The following is a 22,290-nucleotide window of genomic DNA, read 5'->3' on the forward strand; positions in this document are numbered from 1 at the left end:
AGAATTACAAGAGCAGGGTATTGATATCTCTTGGTGGCATAAGGTTCAAATACAATCAAGATATGTTAATGATTATAAAATATGGGGTTTTTATAAGGAATTAACAACATTTGATCAAATGATCTTAAAATCAGATAAAAATGATTAAAAGACTGTATAATTTTCTTTTGGATATGGGAATGGAAGATGAACAAGTTAAGGCAACTATGATAATATGGGCACAAAATTTTGGATATAATACTGAGTTACAGAAATGGCAAAAGTTGTGGGAGAGAAATATCAAGGTAACCTTAGCAACCTCATATAAAGAAAATCTTTATGTTTTATAGATGGTACCTATCGCCAAATAGACTTGCAAAAATGTTTCCAAACATGTCAAATGGATGTTGGCAATGCAAACATAAACCTGGTACTTTTTATCATATGTGGTGGACTTGTGATAAGCCAAAAAAAATATTGGGCTAAAATACATAAATGGCTTGAGGAAATGTTACAAAAATCTTTAATATTTAAACCTGAAGTCTTTTTATTAGGCATTGTGTCTGATGATGTTGACAAACAAGCAACATATTTGATTCTACATGTAATTACTGCAGCAAGGATTGTATTTGCCCAACATTGGAGAACTGAAGAACCACCTACTGATCAGCTGATTTTAAAAAAGATCCTGGACTGTGCTGAAATGGACAGGCTGACTTTGTCTCTGAAGGAGAAAGAGGATACATACTTCTATCAAACTTGGAACTCTTTTTATTATTGGCTAGAGAAACGGGACTACACGTAGATTTGAATATGTCTATGGACTGCTATAAAAAAAATATATGGGGGGCTGACCCAGTAGGCCTGATGTCCTTGATGACTGATGTTTTTAGGGGTTTTTTTTAGCTTATAGAAAATAATAATAAAACTTATTTAAAAAAATAGTGCTGCTTGAATTTGTGGTTGTCAGAACTTAGTTTTCTAAGGGTGTTGCTCACAGGGGTTACTTCTGAGTAGACACACACAGTATTGCACTTTTAACTCCTATTTTAAATGGGACTTCAAACATCCCACCCTTCTATAGTCTGAATATAGTTCTGATGTTTAAAATTTTCTTTATTATGCTGAGGCATTTAACAAATAATACTGTCATACTGACATAACCCTTTTCCCCTGGAAATGTCAGCTGTATACGACTAGCAGACATACATTTTGAATGTTTTTATGCTCTGTGAATCCTCACAGAATGGACACATAATTCTCCTACTACACTGTCACTACCTTTCTGTGAAAAATTCAAGGTTGCTACACGTATGTCAATTATATACTAGCATTGTATAGGGAAGTAATAATTGGATATGAATCTCAAACACAACCAAGTTTCTATGCAAATATAATATATAATGCAAAGGGGATTTGCTACATATCAACAGCCTCTTTTGATTTGGGTCTTTACCTTTTTCTTATTCCCATGGGATTCAGTGAAGCTTGCTTCCAATTACAACCAATGCAGGGAAGCTTTTGTCACAAAACTATACACAGGTTTCATGTTCATTCTTTTTGAACACAATCCAACAAAGAAAACAGAGGAATGTTTTTAACCTAAACTGAGGTGCAGAACATTCAGTCCAGGGACCAAATCTGGCCTCCTTGAGGCCCAATCCAACCTTCCAAGGCTCCACAGATGCCCCCTTCCACTAGTGCCTTAACCTCCATTGATTTGTGCAGTTATCAGTGCAATATTAAAAATCAAAACAAAAAATCAAACATTAAGTTGGCATGAAGGGTAATGCACAAGATCTATTCAGCTAACTAAAAGAATCCAATTTTTTAGAAGCCTGGGTAAATAGAAAAGCACTAGAAGGCTGAAATGCTTCTTCTAAGGCTAAATTACCATCAGGAAAAGCTTTAAGCAAAAATGTACTGGCATTTTTGGCCCTGCCCCCTTTGCTTTTGGCTCCTCCCAACCCTTCAATGTGTCCCCCAAGAGGTTTTTCAAAATCTAATCTGGCCTTCAGGCCGAAAGACATTCAACACCTGTGGTACAGACCGAATTTCTCCAAACCCCTATCAAAGTTTGTGCATAATTTCTCAACAGCTAATTCTCATAATTATCTCTACAATTTCAAATGCTTGAACATCCTTTAAAAAAAAGGAAAGACAGCATTCAGGCAAAAATGCACAAAGCATCATGAGCTCTTTCTCTTCCCTGCTTTGGAATATTGCAAAACATGGCAAGGCATGTAAGACCGCAGGGACAGAGATAAATTACAAGCACCAAAACTACTGATAAACTAAAGCGGAACTCTTAACAAAGATCAGCTGTACCTTCAGATAAACAGTCCTTTGGTTTGAACTAAGCCTTTAAGAAGAAAAAGCCCTTATCTCAGAAGAGGCAGGCTTAGCTTAGTTCACTGCTGTCCTTGCCTAGCAAAGCAAAAAGAACAGGTTGTCCATACCAGCAGAGGCTCTTCATTTTCAATGGTAGGAAGACCTTCTGTGGTCCCAGGTATTGTTTGCTTTTCGACAGGTGTTGTATCAAGGGTGGTCTGATTAGAATGGTCTTCAGAGACTTGACTTTCTTTAACCTGAACCTGCACATATTTGTTAGCAAACATCAGTAATGAGAAATTCTGTGTTCCCAGTGAAAAACAGGATTTGGCTTAACTGAGCTTCTTAGAGGGGATGTGAACAAGAGAATCTTTATATGCCAAGAAATCTTTGCCACTTTATTACTAAGGACAAGAAACCCCACTCTTCTCCTTCAAATTAAAACACTGACATTTTGAATTCATCAGGTTACAACATGCTGAAGTGTGCCACTCTTTAAAAATTTATCTTTGGACCCAGGAGATTGCAACAGTTATTGTTCAGGCACTAATGTCAACTTTTGGGGAACGATGTTTAAGAAGGTGGTGGCAGATCAGCCCAACTGCTTTTGGTGTAGATCCATTCCATTATAGTTTCAGGCATGGTTTTGGCACCAGATCAACCTTCATGGGTGACCTCTTATGCAAGAGAGATAAGGAAGTGCAAACTTTTGCTTCTCCATCACTTGGTAGGTTTTGATACCATCACATATTGTGGCTGGGTTTACACATCATGACTAGCAACCCTGCATGGTTACCACAGTGAGTGGTTTGTTACCTCGCTGTGCCTGACAGATCAGACTGTAAGTCTCCTCCCTCCTGCCATCTTGCTCCCTCTCAGTCCTCCAGGTTGTACCCCAGGAGACACTGTGGGAAAGAATGAGGCTCTTCTCCTTGACAGCTGTGACAGTGAGCCAAGTTTGGCTTACTACAGCTGTCAAGGAAATGGTAGGAGGGAGACAAGTAATTCCTGACAGCTGAGTTGCAGCTACAGTTCCTAAAATTATTGCATGCAGGGGTTTTATCAAGATACATGCCAAATTACTTCAGTAATCTGAACAGTTTGCTTTTCTCTGAGGCTTCATCCATTCCTTGGAGTAGCGAATGCACAACACTGTAAGAGGGGACAAGTAAGAGGCGAAGATAGGTGGATTTCAATAAAACGAAGGGAAGAAGGCATAGACAATATTGGTTCTGCCCCCCGTCCCTGATTTCTTATAACTCTAGGGTGAAGTTCTGTCAAACACAGCTTCAAGAACCGTAAGATTCCAAACTGGGAGGTTTGTGATTATTACAGGCAGAGTGGCAAGAGAATGCTGGAGGAGATTTTCATGTCCCCATCCTCCCGCCTAAACGGTTTAAGGCAGGGGTCTCAAACTCGCGGCCTATGGGCCAATTGGGGCCCTGCGGCCTTCAAAGCTCTGGCGGCGCCCGGGCCGGCCTCCGGGAGCGACGCAGGATGAGCGGCCCACCACCACCGCTTGATGCGGCCCAGCCTCACCCAGACTGCCCTCAGGTAAGTTGAGTTTGAAACCCCTGGTTTAAGGCCAGGTTATCCGAAGGAATGCCCTGTCCAGTATGTGCCTACCTGGGCCCTAAGGTCATCTTCTGAGACCTTTCTCCCAATGAAATAAAGGTGGTGGCTACCAGGAGAAGGGACTTTTCCTGACCATGGAACCAGCTCCCCGAAGAGGTGTGTCTGGTACCTACCCTGTATTCGTTTTGGCCAAAGGGTTTTCAGGTAAAAATCGTTTTTGTCCAGCCCTTTAATAGTTAACTTTTATTCTCGACTTTTATACTGTTTTTATCTTATATTGCTGCTGGACCTCTGAACCAGTTTGACTGCAATTGCTACGGGCCTATTGTCCCCATTTTATTTGGGGTATTGTTCTATTGTTTTTGTGAGCCGCCCCGAGGCTTTGTTGCGATGGGGGAGGCATAAAAATGTTTTAAATAAATTGTTTGATCATTAATTTTTTTGTTTTTCTGTTTTTTTAAACTTTGTGAGCCACCCAAAAAGCCTTTTGGCTATTAGGGAGCAATGAGATGAAATTATAATAGCCTGACCCCTACAATCTCCTCCCAGCACACCAGAAGGCCACCTTTCCCCCCTCTTGAAGGCTGCATTCCCAAGGTCAGCCATTGCAGTTCTTTCTGCACCAGCTGTAAGGGAGAAAGGGTCCCTCTCGGACTCACCCTTGCAAGGCTGGAGTGCCCTCTCTGACTTGGGTGGAGATGCCAAACAATCCTTTGGCCCATCAGATGCTGCCCAGAGGATTGCTTCCTCCATACATTGCTATAATTTGTACAGCACTTTTGAGTGTTTAAAACATTCTACATTCAAAGCATCCGCTTATTTTTTCTATATGGATTAGCGTTATATTAACCACACTGCAGATGGAGGGCCTGAGGCAGAGATGCAGCAGCCTTCCTTGTGGCACAAAAGAATGAGAGATCCCATCCTTCGCCTATCTCTTTTGGGTTCAGGATATAGCTACTTCCCCACTCCCATAGCCCTTCCTCTAAGGAGCGCCAGGTGAATCTATGGTGGTTCTTCCCTCCTCATTTAGTCCTCACAACAACTCTGTGAGATAAACTAAGATGAGGAGTCATACCTGGCCCATAGCCACCTGCTTCCTTCCACTGGTCATGCGGGTACTCTGAGCAAATGATCTGAGCAGTTCTGCTCCCACTTTCTGCTGCCCACGTCAACATTGTTTGGGTGGGCAGAAACATTGGCCTTAGACATCTTTCTAAAACTGGCTCAAAGTGCCAACTCAGATTGCTGATGTTCCTTGGTTTCAGATGTTTTCCATTTGACCATTTGAGAGGTTCTAAGCAGGAAGAAGGTGCCAGAGGAAGTACACTGCAACCATGAAGGTCCACAGGTTCACTGCGTGCCATGCGTATCCCATTCCACCAGTAGGAACAGTCATTCCACCAGTCATTTAACTGTTTTACCAGCTCCAAACAGCGTGTGCAAGGTGTGGGGGAATGCCAGCTGCTTCTTAGCAGGCCCACCAGTATGACCTGGTATTAGTTGTTTGGCCATTAACATGTGGTTTTAAAACTTTAATGCAGTGTTATGCTTTTACTGTTGTTTTATATTGTATTTATGAGCTTTTCTCCACCACCTAGACTGCTTCAGGTACTGGGCAGTATAGAAGTAACCTAAATGAATGAATAAAAAAATACATATTACCTCATCTTTTTCTTTTTTCCTTGGAAGCATGTCCTCTTTGCTTTCTGAGACAGCTGAGCAGTCAGTCGGCAAAGACAATTTCTGAGGGGATGTGGTGGTGCGACTGGCTTCCTCACTTACCTGAAGAAATGTCAAGCAAGAAAGAAAAACTGGGTAATTTGGTGAGCTTAATTATTACTGCAATATTAAATTAAACAACAATAACTGGGTAGAAAAGAGAATTTCACCCATATTCTGACTTTCTGTTACCCCTGCAGGACTAAGATGACCAACCAAATTTGCTGAAATTTCTTTGGTCTGATTATTGGAAACATAAGAGCCTCTTCCTTCATTGTGTCCTTGCACAATGCAGTAACTGGTTACTTAATTGGCCATGCTTTTACCCAAGCCAGACTCAGGCCATTGCGCATGGCTCCACATGCTAGCTGAGAGCACTGAAAGGCATGTGGCCCAGGGAGATTTATCTGGCCACTCACCTTGCATCCAGTTTGGCACTAGGCACCCCCTCTTTTCCCCCCCGACCATTTCTCTATTTCTTGGCATTAAGTGGTTTTTACTCTCTGAAGCTGCTTTCTTTTACACTTCTATACTTTTATCATTGCTTTTCTTGTTCCTGAATTTGAAATACTTTTTTGTTATAAGCTGCTCTGCACTCTTATTAGGATAGCCAGTCAACACTGTTGATATTTCTTCTCACGTCTTCAGTACTGCAACATGGCAAACGGTAATTACCTCTTCCACACAGCTAAGAAAGTCCAGGAGTTTGGTCCTAACCTCAACATTAAAACTAGCTATCAGGCTCCATAAAGTTGCAAAGAAGTAGATTTAGGAGTTTTACGGTGCTGCAGAATGACGTGAGAAGCCAGAGAGGTTCGTACTCCTAGCACCCCATCACAGAAGGACACTTCATCGTCTTCTCTGCAGAACACGCGCTGCCAGACAGCTCAGCCTTCTCCCATAAGTACCTTCGGTGGTTCAGGTTCATTCACCAAAGGGGCAGGCTCCTCCTCCTCTTGTTTGGTCTGCTTGGATGCACTTGGTTGGTCTTCCACCTTTTTTGAATTATTTTCCTTCTTACTTGGCTGCAGCAGAGGAACAGAAAGAGAGATTTACTGTTACATGTTGAGATAAATAAGAAGAATACAATGCTGCTTTTGCAATAAATTTGAAGCCAACCAAGTGAATCATAGAAATGATTAATGTAACAGTGAGCATTGTTAAAAATCCAGGAGGCACAAGGAGCCCGACCTTGGGGAGGAAGGTATTGTGCTGACAAAAGCATTAAGTGGAAACTTGAGGGGGTGACGGCATGTGTGGAATGGATGGTGAAATACAGTTGAGCAATGGAAAGAGGAACTAAAACCATATAAGGTAGAAAATAAATCAGGGACTAGGGTCTTTGAAAATCTGGTAGTGGGAGATGTAAACAGGGGCGGTCCTTCACGTGATCAGGTGGATGGGAGAGGCTGTAGCCCTAAAGGACCCTATCCAATGGGGTCTCAGGGGAGGGAAATAAGCAGCCAGATACAGGGATGAAATGGGGTAATTCAAGCTGATTGTGTGTGCCTATCTGTAGGGTGAACCCTCTTTTGCAAAAGTGATTCTTTTAATAAATTAGTGCTGCTTGAATTTGTGATTGTCAGAACATAGTTTTCTAGGAGTGTTGCTCACAATGTTCTTGTTTGTTCCAACAGGTCTCCTGTGCCTTTAACATCTGCCTAACATACATACATTTAGCAAGGGAAGATTTGGGAGTCAGAAAGTGATAGAAGGCGCTTCTCTTGCTGATTTTTACATATTAGACAGCTGTTAAAGCAGGGTAGTCACTTTCCAGATGTTGTTGGATGCTACCAGCTTCCAGAAGTGCTCACTGCAGAGAAAGCTGCAGTCCAACAACATCTGTAGGGCCACAGGCTGCCCACCCCTGCCTTGGAGGTACAGAAGAGTGAGCAAATCCAGAATCTCAATCTTACAGTGAGATGTCAGCAAGAGAGAAAATGACATGTTCTGCTTTGGTATTCCACAAGCAGCATATGCTGGTCACTGCTGCTTCAGCCATACAGACTTCAGGCAAAATGGCACAAGAATCATCTCCCTACATCAGAACCCTTGATCTCTGCCATGTGCGGAGTAGGAAATATCCTGCCATCTCAGCAGGAAATAGCTAGCCCTGGTTGATCCCTTACCGTCAAGAAGGAAGGTGATGTCTTCTGGAAACTACCTGTTTTGGCAGATAGAAAAGCATACTCAAAATGAAATAAAGAAACTACCACCACCACTCATGAGCTAAGGGGCAGCTTTGGTTTTTTCACCACAACTAGAGATGTATGGGTGTTTCGGTTAGAGACACATGACATTTGTCTGAAAATCAAGTATAGAGGGGAAGCACCCTTCAAACTAAGCCTCTTTATACTGACACTCCTAGAGTCCTGCTATTTGTTTTGGCCACAGGCCTGGATCTTGGAGGTTTATTTATACAAATATGTTGTACTTCCATCTGAATATGAAATCAATGGCAAGCTGTAAATCTGAATCAGAACTCACTAGATCCCTGTCCCAGGATGTTTTAAGAAAAAATAGAGTGTGTCTGAGCATGTGGTGAGTGCACATGCCTTACCACTAAGTAATTAGGCACCTGGGAGTAGGATGTAGGTGTGAGAAGCAGAGCCTCTGGCAGCCACCACTGGCTTCATCGGCAGACCTTGTAACGCAAGGCTTCTGTGAGCCAGACGACTCTGCCTAGCCAATTTTTCCTGTAACTAGAGAGGCTAGTTCCTGTGAGAAGTCAGCTTTTCAGGTTGGAAGTAATTCATTTCCCATGAAGTCCTGAAACACAGAACCCAAACAGGTTGGACCCTGAAACAGGCACCTCTGAGAGACATCTGGAGGGCACACATGGGGGAGGTTCAGCAGGGAGAGCCTCATTTCACAAGCAACAACCTTCCATGTGCAACCTGCAGGCCAGTGTGGATATTTAGCCACACTGTTATCGATACATCCTTTTTTGTCCTTTTGTATTTGATGCCGCCCTTATACACTGTTCTTGTACTGTAAAAAAAAACAACCTTTAAAGAAGCTGCCTTGAGGTCCTCTGTAAGGAAGGCCACGGTAGGGCCGTCTCTCATGGAAATATCCTCGGAACCAGCCAGAGCCTCGAAAGTTGTAATTGCCGCTGTTACATACCCTGCAGAGACACAAGTATACGTGGCCTTTTGTGTAAGCTGCCTTCACTTCCATCAATAATGGGAGTCAACCACAGGTCTCAAACTGGGGTGCCATACAACCCAAGAGGGAGGTTCTCCTTAGAGTACCCATAAGTGCTCATTCTCGTGCATCATATTTACCCACTTTCCCAGTATGGTACTAGTAATTGCTATCCCCTTCCATACTGCACACAGTTTGTGCCCAACCTTTCATTGCCAGGCCAAACATTCTATACAGTTCTGCCCTATACTCGCTTAGGCTCCGCCCCCTTCCTTCCATGCACAGACATCCTACATTTTAAACCAGCATTCCCAGCTAGGAATCAGTGACTGACGCCTTCCTTTCCTGGGAGACTTCACAACTAGATTAGAGCTTCTTCACTGAGAATATAATGACGTGTGTGTGTGTGTGTGTGTGTGTGTGTGTGTGTGTGTGATCAATTCTATCATCCAGGTCTACGCTGCATGAGAACCTGTGTACTGGATAAATAGAGGTAGTTCTTTGCACTATCTCATTTTTTTTCTTTTGTTTCTTTTTTCCCTTTTTTAATCAGCTAGTGTCAAAGAATACAAGTGTCGGTGTAGCTCAGAACAGTTTTTTTCAGACAGTTAAACTTACTTTGACAGAAGGATTGACACACACACGCAATTTCTGCCTGCAGTAAAAAAGTTTTGCTAATTTTTTGCTTTTTTAAAATCTGTTGTGTTTAACCAGACATGACATCTGCACAGAAGAAATGTGTACACAAACTGTGGACAGTGAAGCATCTTTCAGACCACTTTGAACTTTTCAAAATTATGGTCCATTTCCCACCTCTGTTGTGTTGATCTTGCAAGGATTTTTTTCTGTGAATGTTTCACAAAGGAGTTTGTTGATTCTTTTCTCAGGCACACAAAGAGCTCAAATAATGCAATCTTCTTCTTAACCGATGATAGGGGAGTATATGTTTGTCTTGTTTTACTACCTGAATATCCTCACCCAATTCCTTTCCAGTAGCATGACAATTCATATTACATTATGTGGACTTTTCTATTGGTGGGATGGCTAAAGTAAACTTCGTTAAGAAAAAAAAATGTTTAAACTAGTAGTTGAAAGAAAGTAGGTAAGGATATACTGTTATATCCCTCTAGGATTTCCAGTACATTGGTCCAGAAGTTTATTAACACAAATTTAAACATTTCTGTCATGGCTGGCCTTGTCTTAATTGCCTGGCTTATTTTTACCCAGGCCATTTAAACAAAGGAATGTTCTTGTGTTTTTTACTTGCTAAATGTTCTATTGGTCTTTAACATTGTAGCTTTTATAATATGTTTACACTTTTAAAAAAATCATTTTTGTACTGTTTTTCTTGTTTCTCATTCAAAAGCCCCCTTGAAAATAATTATGTGAACAAGTGGGCAAAGATATGTATATAATATAAATACCATGTAGCAATCACTTACCTCTCTAGCTCAGGATGCCACTGGTTCCACCCCAGAGCTGGCCCGTCTCTCCAAAATTCTTCATTTTGCATATACTGGGCAATGAAAAGCATTTCACAAACTGTTAGCACACCCTACTCTATAACTGACCAGTTGAGAATTTCTACAGGAAAAAAGGCATAAATTGAAGCATTTTTGAGAAGTATTGAGAACTGTTAAACATACTGCTGTATGTACACTGTTGACTGACCAGAACAGTAGTAATTTGATCATTCTAACACTTGGTCAGCTCATTGATCTCTATGAAATGAGGCATATTCAGAGTCTGAATTATGCATAGCAGAGGATCAAGGAGCACCTTTTCTGGCCTCCCAGGATCCTCATCCACCCCCAGCAGCAGGCATGACCAGAGTCCAGGTGGGTAGAGGTGCTCCACTCTCTCACACACCATTCCCAGAGATCCACACACACCTTTCATATTCAGAGTGCACACATGCACACAAACCAATATCCTTCCCAATGCCATCAGCTGATCCATATAGATCCAGGCTCCCTCTTTCAGCACTGAGCAGGGGACATCCAAATAAGACTTTTCCTAATGTTTCCCTGGGAAGAGCCAGCCCAGTGTAGCAGTTAGTGGTACTTGGGAGATCTCTGTTCTAGTTTCCATGAGTCATGAAGCTCACTGGATGATTTTGGGCCAATTACCAACTATCAGCTTCACCTACCTCACAGGGTTGTTGTGAAGAAACAACTGAAAGGAAGACTTGGGTTCCTTGCAAGAAGGGCAAAAATGAAGCTGACAGTCTAGAAGGTCACATAACTGATGTATTCAGTTTAGATGCAAAGTACTTATTATGAAAATAATACTGTGCATTGAAAGATCCTAGCATGCAATATTTTGCTTTCAGCACCAGCTTCTGCAATAGCAATCCTTAAAGCAGAGCCCCTACTGCCTCACAGGAGGGGCTCAACAAATCATGGAGGTCAAATGGGGCACTTCAAAGATTAAGCAGTTCTTTCTTCCTTCTTGCAATGAATTCTGGCAGCCAGTCAAGTGGAGTGGTTGTATTTTGATCACCCTGAGTTGAGTAAACATCCCAGATCCTAGACTTATCCTTCAAGCCCTTAATAAAATTGGCACACAACAAAGAGGGATCAAAGATGAATGTTCACTCTCAACTTGGGGCAGGAGTCATCAACAACACCAAAATGCGCTGTTTCATTACAATTTGAAGGGCAAGCAACCCTGTAGACTCTGTGCTCTGCTCTCTGGGCCTCCCTCTTATCATAAGCCTGGCCAAGGGCTTGCCAGCAAGGTAGGTAGATCAGTGCAGATATCCTTTTCCTATTCATCCTCAAAAAAAAAGGAATTCCCATTTGATGGCTCTCAAAATAGTCTAAAGTTTCCTTCTGCATGCAGATCTGGTTGGGAGCAGAGTGATTGCTGACGCACTTAACCCCCCACCCCTGCCCTTGGCAATTAAGTTTAGAGGAAAAACTTCCATGGAAGGGGTTTTGTTGTTCTTTCCAGCCCTGACTGAGTGGAGGCTAGGACAATTTCCCTTCAAAAGGGAAAAAGGAAGACAGGGAGAGAAGTAGGAGACAGACAAGCATTGGAGAAAGAAATAATCTGGGTAGAGGTCCTTCTCTAGGTCACAAATTGAAACAAATTAGTAAATGGCAACAACTTTCATTTAAAGGTATAGGGAATGGGGAAACATCTAAAATAAAAGCTTGGCATTAGGTAGCAGTCTACGCATCACGCCAACAACTTGTGGGTCATTTGACCCATGATTTGCAGGGATGTGTGCTGCACCCTCTCTCCGTAAACAACATTTGACTGGCATAATTGCGGGTTGTCGATGTGATGTGTGAACCCAGATCATTGTCCTGCTTAGGGACTGACTAAACATCTGACACTGACTATGAGGATGTAAAGGCTGCAGAACTCTCCACTCTCATCTTTCAGGAAGAGGGAAAGATAAAACACCTCCTAGGACAGTGATTGATATATGAACCGACCGTAATGCTCAAAACTAGCAAGGTGGAAAAGGGAAGTCTGAAAATGCATCCCATATATGAGGAAGCTGGACAGACATTGCTGACAAGACAAGGACAAAAAATATATGTTTGGTTCCCATACACACAGGGTATTTTGCTGAACTTGCTCTTGTAAGGCAGAGCAAAGTACTTTGTTAAACCGATGTTGCAGAACAGATCAAAGAATGGCTTGTAATATTCATAATGGAAAAGTATAGACAGAGGGTCAACAGTTATTCTAGGCTCCTATAGTGTATACTAATTCCCTCAATTTAATGCAACCAATTAGCAAATCAAGTGAGAGCTTCATAAATTGACCTGAAACAACATGAGTCTCCACAACATGTCTCCAACTTATCCGAAACATCAGGTATAGAAGATAAGAAGGGACCCAACTGCAAAGAGTATGTTCTCTGGTCTGTTCTTGGAATAGGTTTCATGCCCTGATTGTCTTCAGTCCTGCTCACAAGTAGTTTGTTGCCCATTCTGGTCTGGCCTTTTTGTCATCAGACTGATGCAGCTTACTAGATGCCAGGGATGTGCCTGAAATTTGAGCTTTCTAGCCTTTGGCGATTCCTTTATTTTCTCCACTTGGTTGTGCTCTAGCTTGTTTATTGCCATTGCAGCCCAATCATTTTGCTGTCTCAAGTAAATCCTTGGCTCCATGCAATACATCCCGAATCACAGAGGGATCCTGTTTTCAATGGTAACTGTTCTAATGACAGTCTGTATTAGAGATAACTATGATTCTATAAAGTCAAGTGGGTCCCTGCCCCAAAATCATCCAGAGTGGAGTGCTGCTGATCCGGGCTCAGGCCACTCCACTCCAGCCCTTTGGACCTGTGGCTGATTGGCTGTTTTCCTTTTGAGATACAGAGTTGCCAAATCTAAGCAAACTTAAATCTCTAATTAAAATCCTATAGGCAGTTTGTCCATCTGTCCCTGGGGAGATTTAAAAATTGCATTTCCTCCCACCCATTCTTTGTTGCCTTGAAACTATCAGCTGGTATTTTGAGGGCACCGAGTATTCTCAAATTGTACCGAGCAGTTTTTCTACTTCTGAAAACCTCTGTTATCCTGTCTGCTTCCCTTCCTCTTGTATATGGGGTTTCGGCAATGTAAGGGAAGCACTCTTTACAGGATTTTGAGGGCTCTTGGACGAAACAGCATCAGTAGGTGCCTTCCCTCAGGGAATCCAACTTCTTACCGCCTCTTATCCCATCACTGGCTTGCTTGGCAAGCAGAGAGCTTGTGAGTAATTACGCCCTGGTGTCGCCTGCTCCTCCTCCCTACCACCACTGATTGATGGATATGGGTCACCGGCAAGTACCCAACCTCACCTAGCTGTGAACAGCACTTCAAGATTTTTGTAACTATGCAGAACGTGGGCTGCAGCATTCAGTGTGACCCAACTATAAGAATGCCACAAGTCATTCTCCCAGCCACAGCCCCTTCTACTACAGAAGAGAGCAGAAGAATTGGAAGGGGCCTGTAAGGCCATTGAACCCAGTCCCCAGCTCTGCTTTTACAACTGGTCACTGTTGGGAAAATTTGGATAAATTCTGTCTGAAAAGCATTACTTCTGTGTGCTTTTTGCATTGTGGGATCAAATCCTGTACTCCTTCTCAGAACCAAGCTGTCACTGTTCAAAATGGCATTCCCCGCTCCTTTCTCTCACCTTTAGCTGTAAGCTACAGTACACAGGCAATTTAGTCCAAATTTACATTGTATACCTGCACAATGATTAAATAATCACTGTTGGAATTCAGTTTTACAGGGAAGTATCTTCCTAGCCCAGGGGTTCATATGCCCTGGCCACTCAGAATGTTTAGAGTCTAGATAAGCTCAGGCTCTTATCATGAATAGTTTCTCAGTAGCTTGAATTTACATGTCTAAGCAGACCTGGAGATGGGTTCAAGCTACTGAACTAAAATGTCAATACACTGCAATTAGAAATATTGTAATCTCATTGTCTCTGTATGATTGACTGACATTCCTTTATCTGTTCTGTATGTGATGACCTCAGAATCTTATTGTAATGTCTGCATTCTGTTATCAATTGCCCTGTACCTGTGTACCTATAAAATACCCTGCAATGGTATTAAAGCTTGGCAGCAGAGTTTACCTCTGCCTGCCCGGTAATGCATTATCATGAGTTGGACCTGCGGGGAACCTGGGTAATACAATAAAGCCTAGATGGTCTGGACACTTGATCTTTCCCACGAACCAGAGTTTTATTTTCTCTTCTCAAATTGAGATTCCGGGATTCTGACATCACCCATCCAACTGCAGGCCCATGCCATTCCAGCTTAGCAAAGGTGCCTCAACATGCTAACTTGATGTATACCTTACACAGGCCAATGGATAATGAAATGCATTTGCTTTGGAATTTGCATGAGCATCTTCTCTTTGCTTCTACCCTTTGCAATGGGTTTTTATTTGTTTGGGTGGAGGATGGTCAGAGGGAAAGGCACCAGTGTCCAATCCTGATTACATCACAATCTTCAAATACTGCAGAGTTCTAATTTTCAAGCCTGGAAACATTTAAAAATAACTTCTCAAAGTGAAGTATAAAATGACCTAGCCAGCCAATATCATTATCATTATCATTATCTCTACATTTTTAGAACTGTTAGTTTCTCCCATCCTTCACTGCCAGCTATTGCATTCCATTTCTCCTCCCTCCTGGTTTTCTCTATGCTCCACCTCATTCAATTAGCTTTTTCTAGTGGGAGAGGACCTTCCCCCCAGGAATTTTCCCCTAAAGATCTACAGCGCTCCTGCAATCCTCAAAGTTGAGTCTGCTGAGTCTGCTGATGAACTCTGTCTTGTGCTTGGACAATCGGGTTTCACTGCATGCACGACCATTCTATAGCTATTATTACTACATATACATATTATTAGAAATTCAAACACATAGTTACGGGGGCGGGGGTGGGCAACATAACCAGAACAAAACAGACCAACCTGAAATACTTGTATTTGACAGTGAATAAAAGGGAGTTTCTACACCTTAGGAGAATCAAGCAATGGGCTTGTAGACTTTCAAGAGATGGTTTGTTTCATACTAATAACATATTAACTCTGCAGTAAGGTCCCCTCTGGAGGTAAGTATTAAAAGTGAAAGTATGCATGCATGTATATATTAAAAAGGTTAGAAATACGGCTTTATATTTGAGGATATGGAACCATTCAGAGACAACCCATACAGGCACATTCCTTCCTCCTCCACTTAACTCAAGCTACCTCTCTTATTGATTCCCTCTATTAGACAGTATTTGCTCTGTGATATGTAAATCGCTGTAAATGATTATATTTATATCCCATTTTTCCTTTCTAGGAACTCAAGGTGGCTTACATAATTCTCCGCCTCCCAATTTTATCTTCACAACAACAGCCCTGTGAGGTAGGTTGGGCTGAGAGTCTATGACTAGCATAAAGACACCCAGTTGGCTCCATGGATGAGCGGGTCTCGCCTGAGTCTCAATCCTGCATTCCTACCCACAATACCACACTGGCGCTCACACTGGCTTTTCCTCATTGGTAGATTATTAGACTGTTTAACTATTTTGCCCACTGGTCCAGCTTATCTCCCTTACATGGAACATGTTTATGTAAAATTCAGACCTAACAATCAGAAACCAAATCCTCACAATGCACAATTTATCCACTTTAACACAGTTAAGTTCACTGATAACCATACAACGTGCACCCTAAATATATAATACTCTATACTAAGAACAATTCAAGATCCCATCAATCTGAAGACATCACCTGAAGTATTAAATGAACCTCTATTGCACTTGGTTTGGCACATTATGTGTTACCTGAATGGAACCAGCAATCTGATCACTAGGATGCTGTACTGGGAATGATTAGTGGAAGACCGGGATGAGGAGCTAAGTAGGAAATGTTCTCAGTGTCCAGCACAGGGGTTAAGAGTAGCCATTTGTCGGGCTAAACTGCTGTGAGAAACCAGGAGGACTTTGTTAAGATCACTAACCATCAAGCTCTGTCAATTCCACACTTTGCTCTTAAGATAAGGCTGCTTACCCACCCTTCACTTGGGATAGCTGGGCCATTTCTCACCCTCGCTTCTTCCTCTCTCAGGAAAGGAGGTTGTGAATACTCTAACAGAGGGATGATATAAAAGTCACAGCAAGGAGCTTTGTTCTTTGGCTTTCCACTTGGGACCAAGGGTGTCCAGCTGTCCAGGCAATTCAGAGCCCCTGGTGAGATGCCCATCACATAAGGAAGCCCAGCACTCTAAAGAGTCAGGTATGTAAGCCTTGCTCTGCTTGTTTATCTACCAATATACATGTATTCAAAAGATTGCATAACACAGGTGGTTTTGCTTCTTCTTCAGTATCTTTGAAAATTAAGCAAAGTGCCTAGACATAAGCAGGCCTTTCAGATGAATCAGATACCTATAGGATACAGATGGGCAACTTGGAGGGCTCAGAAGTGGCAGCTGTTGAAACCTTGTTGATGCTGCTGGGAAACAAGCTGTGCGGAGGAACCCCACACACCACCTTCCTCCAAAGTGCAACAATTTCGCTGTAAAAAAAGGTGTGAGGAGACTCCACTCACCACCTCTGAAATTCTACTGGGAAATAAGGTAAGTGGGAATGGCTCCCCTTGCATACTCTTTCTGCAGAAAAGGCATTCCAGCAGCTTGCCAAACAGTTGCTTAGGGGCTTTCAAGAGCCAGATTCTGCTGGAAAAACAAGGCATGCACTCCAAGACATGTGTCCCACCATAGAGTGGCTCAGCCAATGGACCAGTTAGAAAAGAGTCATCTCTTGTTCATATCCATGATTTTCTTCTTGGAAACTACCACAGCTCCCTGTCTTCAGGCAACTTCAGGCCTGATGAACTTTCTAGCCCAAATCAAATATATCCAGTTATAGTATATGGATTTCAGCATGAGCCTCACCCTCACAATGCACACATGCTGCAGAATGTGGTGACAATATTGAAGCGTAGAATGGATTGCACCACTTCAGATGGTAGCCCAAACATGTAAATTTCCAAAGGCTCCTTGCAAACTGAAAAACAACAAATCTATTTGCAGGGTGGTCTAACACTGGAGAGGGACATTAAAAGTGTGATCCCCACCTACATTCCCAAAGGGTACAGTTTTCCCATTTCAGTTTTCTATCATCTCATTGAACTGCATAGTTAATCCCAGCTCACAATTCTACCCTGCACAGACAGGTGAGCATGTCAGGAACTTCAGAAAGAAGTTCTCCAGGGTGGCCACTTGTATTCTTACCATCTGCTCCTTGAAAACAGAGAGAATTAATATGCAGGGCTTTTAATGTCTGAATTGGCGATTTGTTCAATAGCAAGTTATACAGGCTTCAATATGATTCTAAATCTTATCAGAAAAGAGACCCATAGATGAGAGAATCAGTCCTGAGGGATACCTTTCAGGCAACACAATGACATTTTCCATCAGTTTTATGAAACACATCTTGTCAAAGTTTTGCCATTTTGCATTCTCCATGGCACAACGGAGAATCTAAAAGTGCCAAACCTGTCCTGCTCCTGCTCTTAACATTCTAAAATGACCTGGAACCTGATAACCTGAATGGCTACCTTTGCCCATAGGAACCTAGCCAAACTCTTAAGATCTTCTCGAGAAGTCCTGCTCCACATTCCCATGCCAAATGAAGTGTGGGAGGTAAATACAAGGAAGAGGATCACCCTGGCTGTAGAGCAGCCTTCCCAAAGAGGTTCACCTGACACCATCTTTATGAGGCTCTCTGTGCCACATGAAGAACTTTTTATTCACCTGAGCCTTTTAAATAGCAATTTTTAAAGATATGTGTCTTGTTTTTAGGCTGAATGTTTCATTGCTTCGTGGCGCTATGTGAGCCTAGAAAGTCTTTGTTAGTAAATAAGTTAGTAAATAAGTTAATACATTCTGCATAATTTACGTCCCCATTCACACTCCTGAACTGGCATCAAAGCCTTGGCTTCATTTCCCAGCTCCTTCTTCCCCTTCCCTTCCTCTATTCATCACCAGCTCATATCATATCCGCCTTTCAACACTGCCAAATCAGGCCCTTTTCTTTCGAAGAGAAATGCAGATGGTCAGGAGCCAAATCCAGTTCTCCTGGGTTCCCTGGGTGGCCCTTTCCTCTTCCCTGGCCTCTGTCACTATCATTTAGTGGTTTCCTGGCCTTAGTACAGTTCTTCTCCCCACAAACACACAGCTCTAAAAGGTTGACATAGTACTGCTAAGGCTTAAGTTCCTGTTGATAAGATCTTTGAGATACATACTTAGATAGAGGAAAAGGCCTACTTCTCTTATCATGCCCCAGCTAGTCATGGCACTTTGGTGCCATCCCTTTTGCCCTGTCTATCACGAATGCAGCCCCCAAGAGGTTCTCCAGCACTGAATTTGGACATCAGGCTGAACGAGGCTCCCCACCTCTGCTCTCTCCCATTCTGCAAACACTCTGCTTATCCCTTGCCTTGACTACTGCCACTTTCTACCTGTGGCAGCTTCATCTCCGTGTTCTCACTCCTGTCCAAATAATTCACTCCTTGTTGCTCTGAACATGCCAAGGAACTGGAGCAATCCTTTGCGAGGAAAGGTCATTTATGAGATGCTTTTTCTTTTGGCCCCTTCTCTCTGCCCTGTTTATGGCTCCCATACATCTCTTTTTGGGTCGCTTTTTTATTACTGTCTTTAAATTTTTAAATAAGGAAAGATGCCTGGGGCTTCTTAGCTTGAAAAAAGTGACTGTAGCATTACAGGTGTGTACAATTCTCTCTCTCTGAACACTGGACCCCTGAAGCTGAATGGTAGGAGAGGCACGACAGATAAAGAAAGCACTCTTTCCCATAGCACATGGATGAATTATGGAATTTGCTAGCACCAGTATGGTGATGCTCAGCAGCTTGGATGACCTCCACCTCCACAATCAGATGCCATGAGCCTCTGGATGCCAGTTGCCGAGAAATCTAAGCTGGAATGTGCTGTTACAGGTTTGGCCTCCCTGGATGGCCACTGCAGGAACTGAATGCTGAACTAGACAGGACTTTGGTCTGATCCAGCACACCTCCCAGGTTCTGGAACCATCATTTCAGCTTTAAGCAACCTGATTGCTAGACATGCTATACTTCCTAAAAACAGTAGAGAACAGAACTGAACAAATACCAGGCATTGGAAGACATCCTGAAGATTGTGGCTACAACTTCTTGTGGTATCAAGTTCCTTGAGGAATGGAGCCCGGTTTCAACATGTCTTCTCTTGATCTGGCAGCAAAAGCTCATTCTCATTAGCGCCCTTAGTCCATTTGATGTTGCAATTATGTTACTCCTTTTGTTCATGGCCTTGGAGGTCATAAATCCATTCATTACAGTCAAATGATTGTGTTTCACTGCAAGTATTTCATACCATTTCCAGGAGAACTTAAGATGAGTGGGTTCAGCCTGTAGTCAAGTCAGCTTTGGGCCTTATACCAGTTGTCAGTCATTGTTAGAGCCCATACCAAGCACATTCATGGAGTCCATACCAAGCGCATCCATACATTGTTCCACAATATCCTCTTTTTTAGGAGTTTGTGGACCTTAACTATGTACTGGTACAAGTTTGCAACCTCCACATATGCAAATAAAGTTGCTTTTCTTTGACGTTAGCCTCAGCTAAGTGAGTTTCATCTATACAGGCCCCATTACAACAACTGCAATGTGATTTGTTTACTGACTTGGTGGGTCAAAACAAAACAAAACAAAACAAAAAATTAGAAACCACACTTGACTCACTTTCTCCTTAAGATCAGAAAATGAAAAAGAGGTAAGCAAGTCTGGGAACAAGAGTGGGATAGGTCTAAATAAAATTAGTTTCATCTAAGAATACTGGGAGTTGAAGTACATGAGCTCAGAGCCTGCTCAGCCATAAGCAGGATGGGGGGGGGGTCTCACAATACAGCAATAGGAAGCTTACCTTCTGTCTGTGAAGCCTTATAAATCAGGCTTAATCTAACATCTGTAAACAGGAAAAGCATGGTTCAAAAGACAGATCTCAAAGTAACCTGTCTTCAAGCTGAACAAGCTGAAAGGTATCCACTGCAACCTGACTAGATGGACGCACAGCTACATTAATTGAACTCTGCTATACATGCTGTTTCCAAGTCAGGGCAGATGCAGATTAATTGTATCTGATATGCTGGTCACTGCAGGCCACTCTTCAGTTGTAAGAGAACTGAGAACAGCTGCACTGACCAGCACCGCAAAAATGTAATGGTTGAGGAGAAATACTTCCTTTTTAACAATCATCATAGACACAGAACAGTAATGCAGTATTTTCCATTGTTTCCTTTTTCCATGGGAAAAATAAGTTCCTTAATTTGTTTGTAACTCTAAATGGATGTTAAATGCAAATATAGCGTTAGGCAAGCTTGGAAGTTTCCAAGTTGTAATTAATGTTTTTCAGGTGATTATTTACCGACAGTGCTAAAACACAATGGGAAGCAGATTATCCCTTGCCCCTTTGTCGCTGCTGCAGGAAAAAAAAAATACAGTGACTTCTTTCCAAAGTTACAAAATGGCCTTGGAGGAAGCATTCTGGTGAGTGGGAAGAGGAGAGGAGAGTCCCAGGACCATGCAAAGTCCTCTGGGTTCTCCTGGCCCGACACCACACCTCTGCAAGACAGGCTCATAATCCCATCTTGCAGAAGAAAGGTTTAAGAGGAGGACCGAGAAGGAAAACCCACCTCCTTGTTCCTCCTGCCCTATTGGCCGTGGTGCAGCAAAAAGGCAGGTTGCTTACCTGTAACTGTCGTTCTTCGAGTGGTCAGCTGTGCATTCACACATAAGGGGTGCTGCGTCTGTGCAGTGCCTGTAGCCGGGTAGAATACAAAAGCTTTAACTGATTTTGGCAGAAGCTCTGCACCCTCCCACGGTGCTATAAAGGGCGGAGCGCCCGCCCTTTTCCCCAGTCTTCTTTCCACCTCCGAATCGCTTTGCCTCAAGCCGTTCGTTAAAGCTTTTGTATTCTACGGGGCTACAGGGCTACAGGCACTGCCCAGGCACAGCACCCATTATGTGTGATGCACAGAGACCACAAAGAAGAGCATAAGATACTCAGAAACCTCTGAGATGAGAGGTTACTGTCCAGCAGGTGTCAATTTCCCCCTAAAATCTCTCTTGTAAAGTACTTGTGCTGTATTGGGATAAAATAATCAACATGCGGTATGTCTTGCTCATTCTGGCAAAACTCTTCCAGCTTTTTATGGCTGGGTGGAAACCACGATGAACCCCCAACTTTTGAGTCCTGATATAGATTCTCAGTTGGACTGAAACATGAACTTGGACCAAATAGTTCTAAGACAATCAGCTCTTTCTTTTAAGTCATTCCAGTGTTACTTTGACAATGTGCTGACAGTCATCATCCTGCTAGAAGGTGAGTCTCCACCAGTCTCAGGTCCCTTGCAGATTGAAACAGGTTTTCTTCTAGAATTGTCCTGTATTGGGCATCATCCATCCCTCATTCCTCAGTTCTGACCAATTTCCTGCTGAGGAGAAGCACCTGCACATGATGTTGCCACCACCAGACTTCACTATGAGGAGGGTGTTCTCAGGCCAATTAGGCTGAGAACCTAATTGGGCACCATTAGGCTTTGTGCCACATACAGATTTCTCAGAGAAGTCAAAAATTTCAGGTTTGGCCTTTTATTTGTTTGTTTATTTATTTATATTTCCTTGCTGGCTCCTTCAGAGTTACCATTGCCCTCTTGATTACTTCTCTGACTAATGTCCTCCTGACCCAGTTCTCCTGAAAGTGGTCCTGTTTCTACCCTATAACTCAATTAATACACAGCAGGGACATAAGGAGTTTAAAGGTTTATTCTGCAGAATAAAGGCGCACAGTGGCTCATTCCAGACAGAGGGTCCTTCTTTTATAATGCAAAATAAACAAGCTATCACTTGCCCAGGGCTTTTTCTCTCCAGCAGGCATTCTTTAGCAAGCATCCTGTTTTGCTTGTAAAAGTTAATTGTCATGGTGCATTGTGCCCTGTTTTCTCTCACTTAAGTATTCTGAAATCCTCTTGCATAA

The 22,290-nt window shown here is 42.6% G+C and overlaps 1 protein-coding gene across 7 annotated transcripts in view; it reads right to left on the bottom strand.

The window, feature by feature from the left end:
* The window catches only part of LOC123030818 (muscle M-line assembly protein unc-89-like), a 56,666-nt gene that overhangs the window by 23,300 nt on the left and 11,076 nt on the right, over positions 1-22,290 (bottom strand). For 4 of the 7 annotated variants that reach the window (XR_006416170.1, XM_044445102.1, XM_044445079.1 and 1 more), the window contains exons 3-8: positions 10,197-10,270; positions 8,616-8,734; positions 7,737-7,771; positions 6,516-6,632; positions 5,551-5,670; positions 2,439-2,573 (exon numbers count right to left, since the gene is read on the bottom strand). Coding sequence is in view for 6 of the 7 variants with exons in the window: in XM_044445102.1 (XP_044301037.1) it covers positions 2,439-2,573; positions 5,551-5,670; positions 6,516-6,632; positions 7,737-7,771; positions 8,616-8,734; positions 10,197-10,270 (600 nt within the window). In the remaining variant the exon portion in view is untranslated. Of the gene's footprint in view, positions 1-2,438; positions 2,574-5,550; positions 5,671-6,515; positions 6,633-7,736; positions 7,772-8,615; positions 8,735-10,196; positions 10,271-19,389; positions 19,516-20,178; positions 20,221-21,003; positions 21,058-22,290 lie in introns of those variants that run through there. The other 3 variants (XM_044445088.1, XM_044445091.1, XM_044445112.1) reach the window with 3 other exon arrangements.

This window comes from Varanus komodoensis, unplaced genomic scaffold, assembly GCF_004798865.1.
Source record: "Varanus komodoensis strain SLA01 unplaced genomic scaffold, ASM479886v1 scaffold1, whole genome shotgun sequence".
Taxonomy (NCBI): Eukaryota; Metazoa; Chordata; class Lepidosauria; order Squamata; family Varanidae; genus Varanus; species Varanus komodoensis.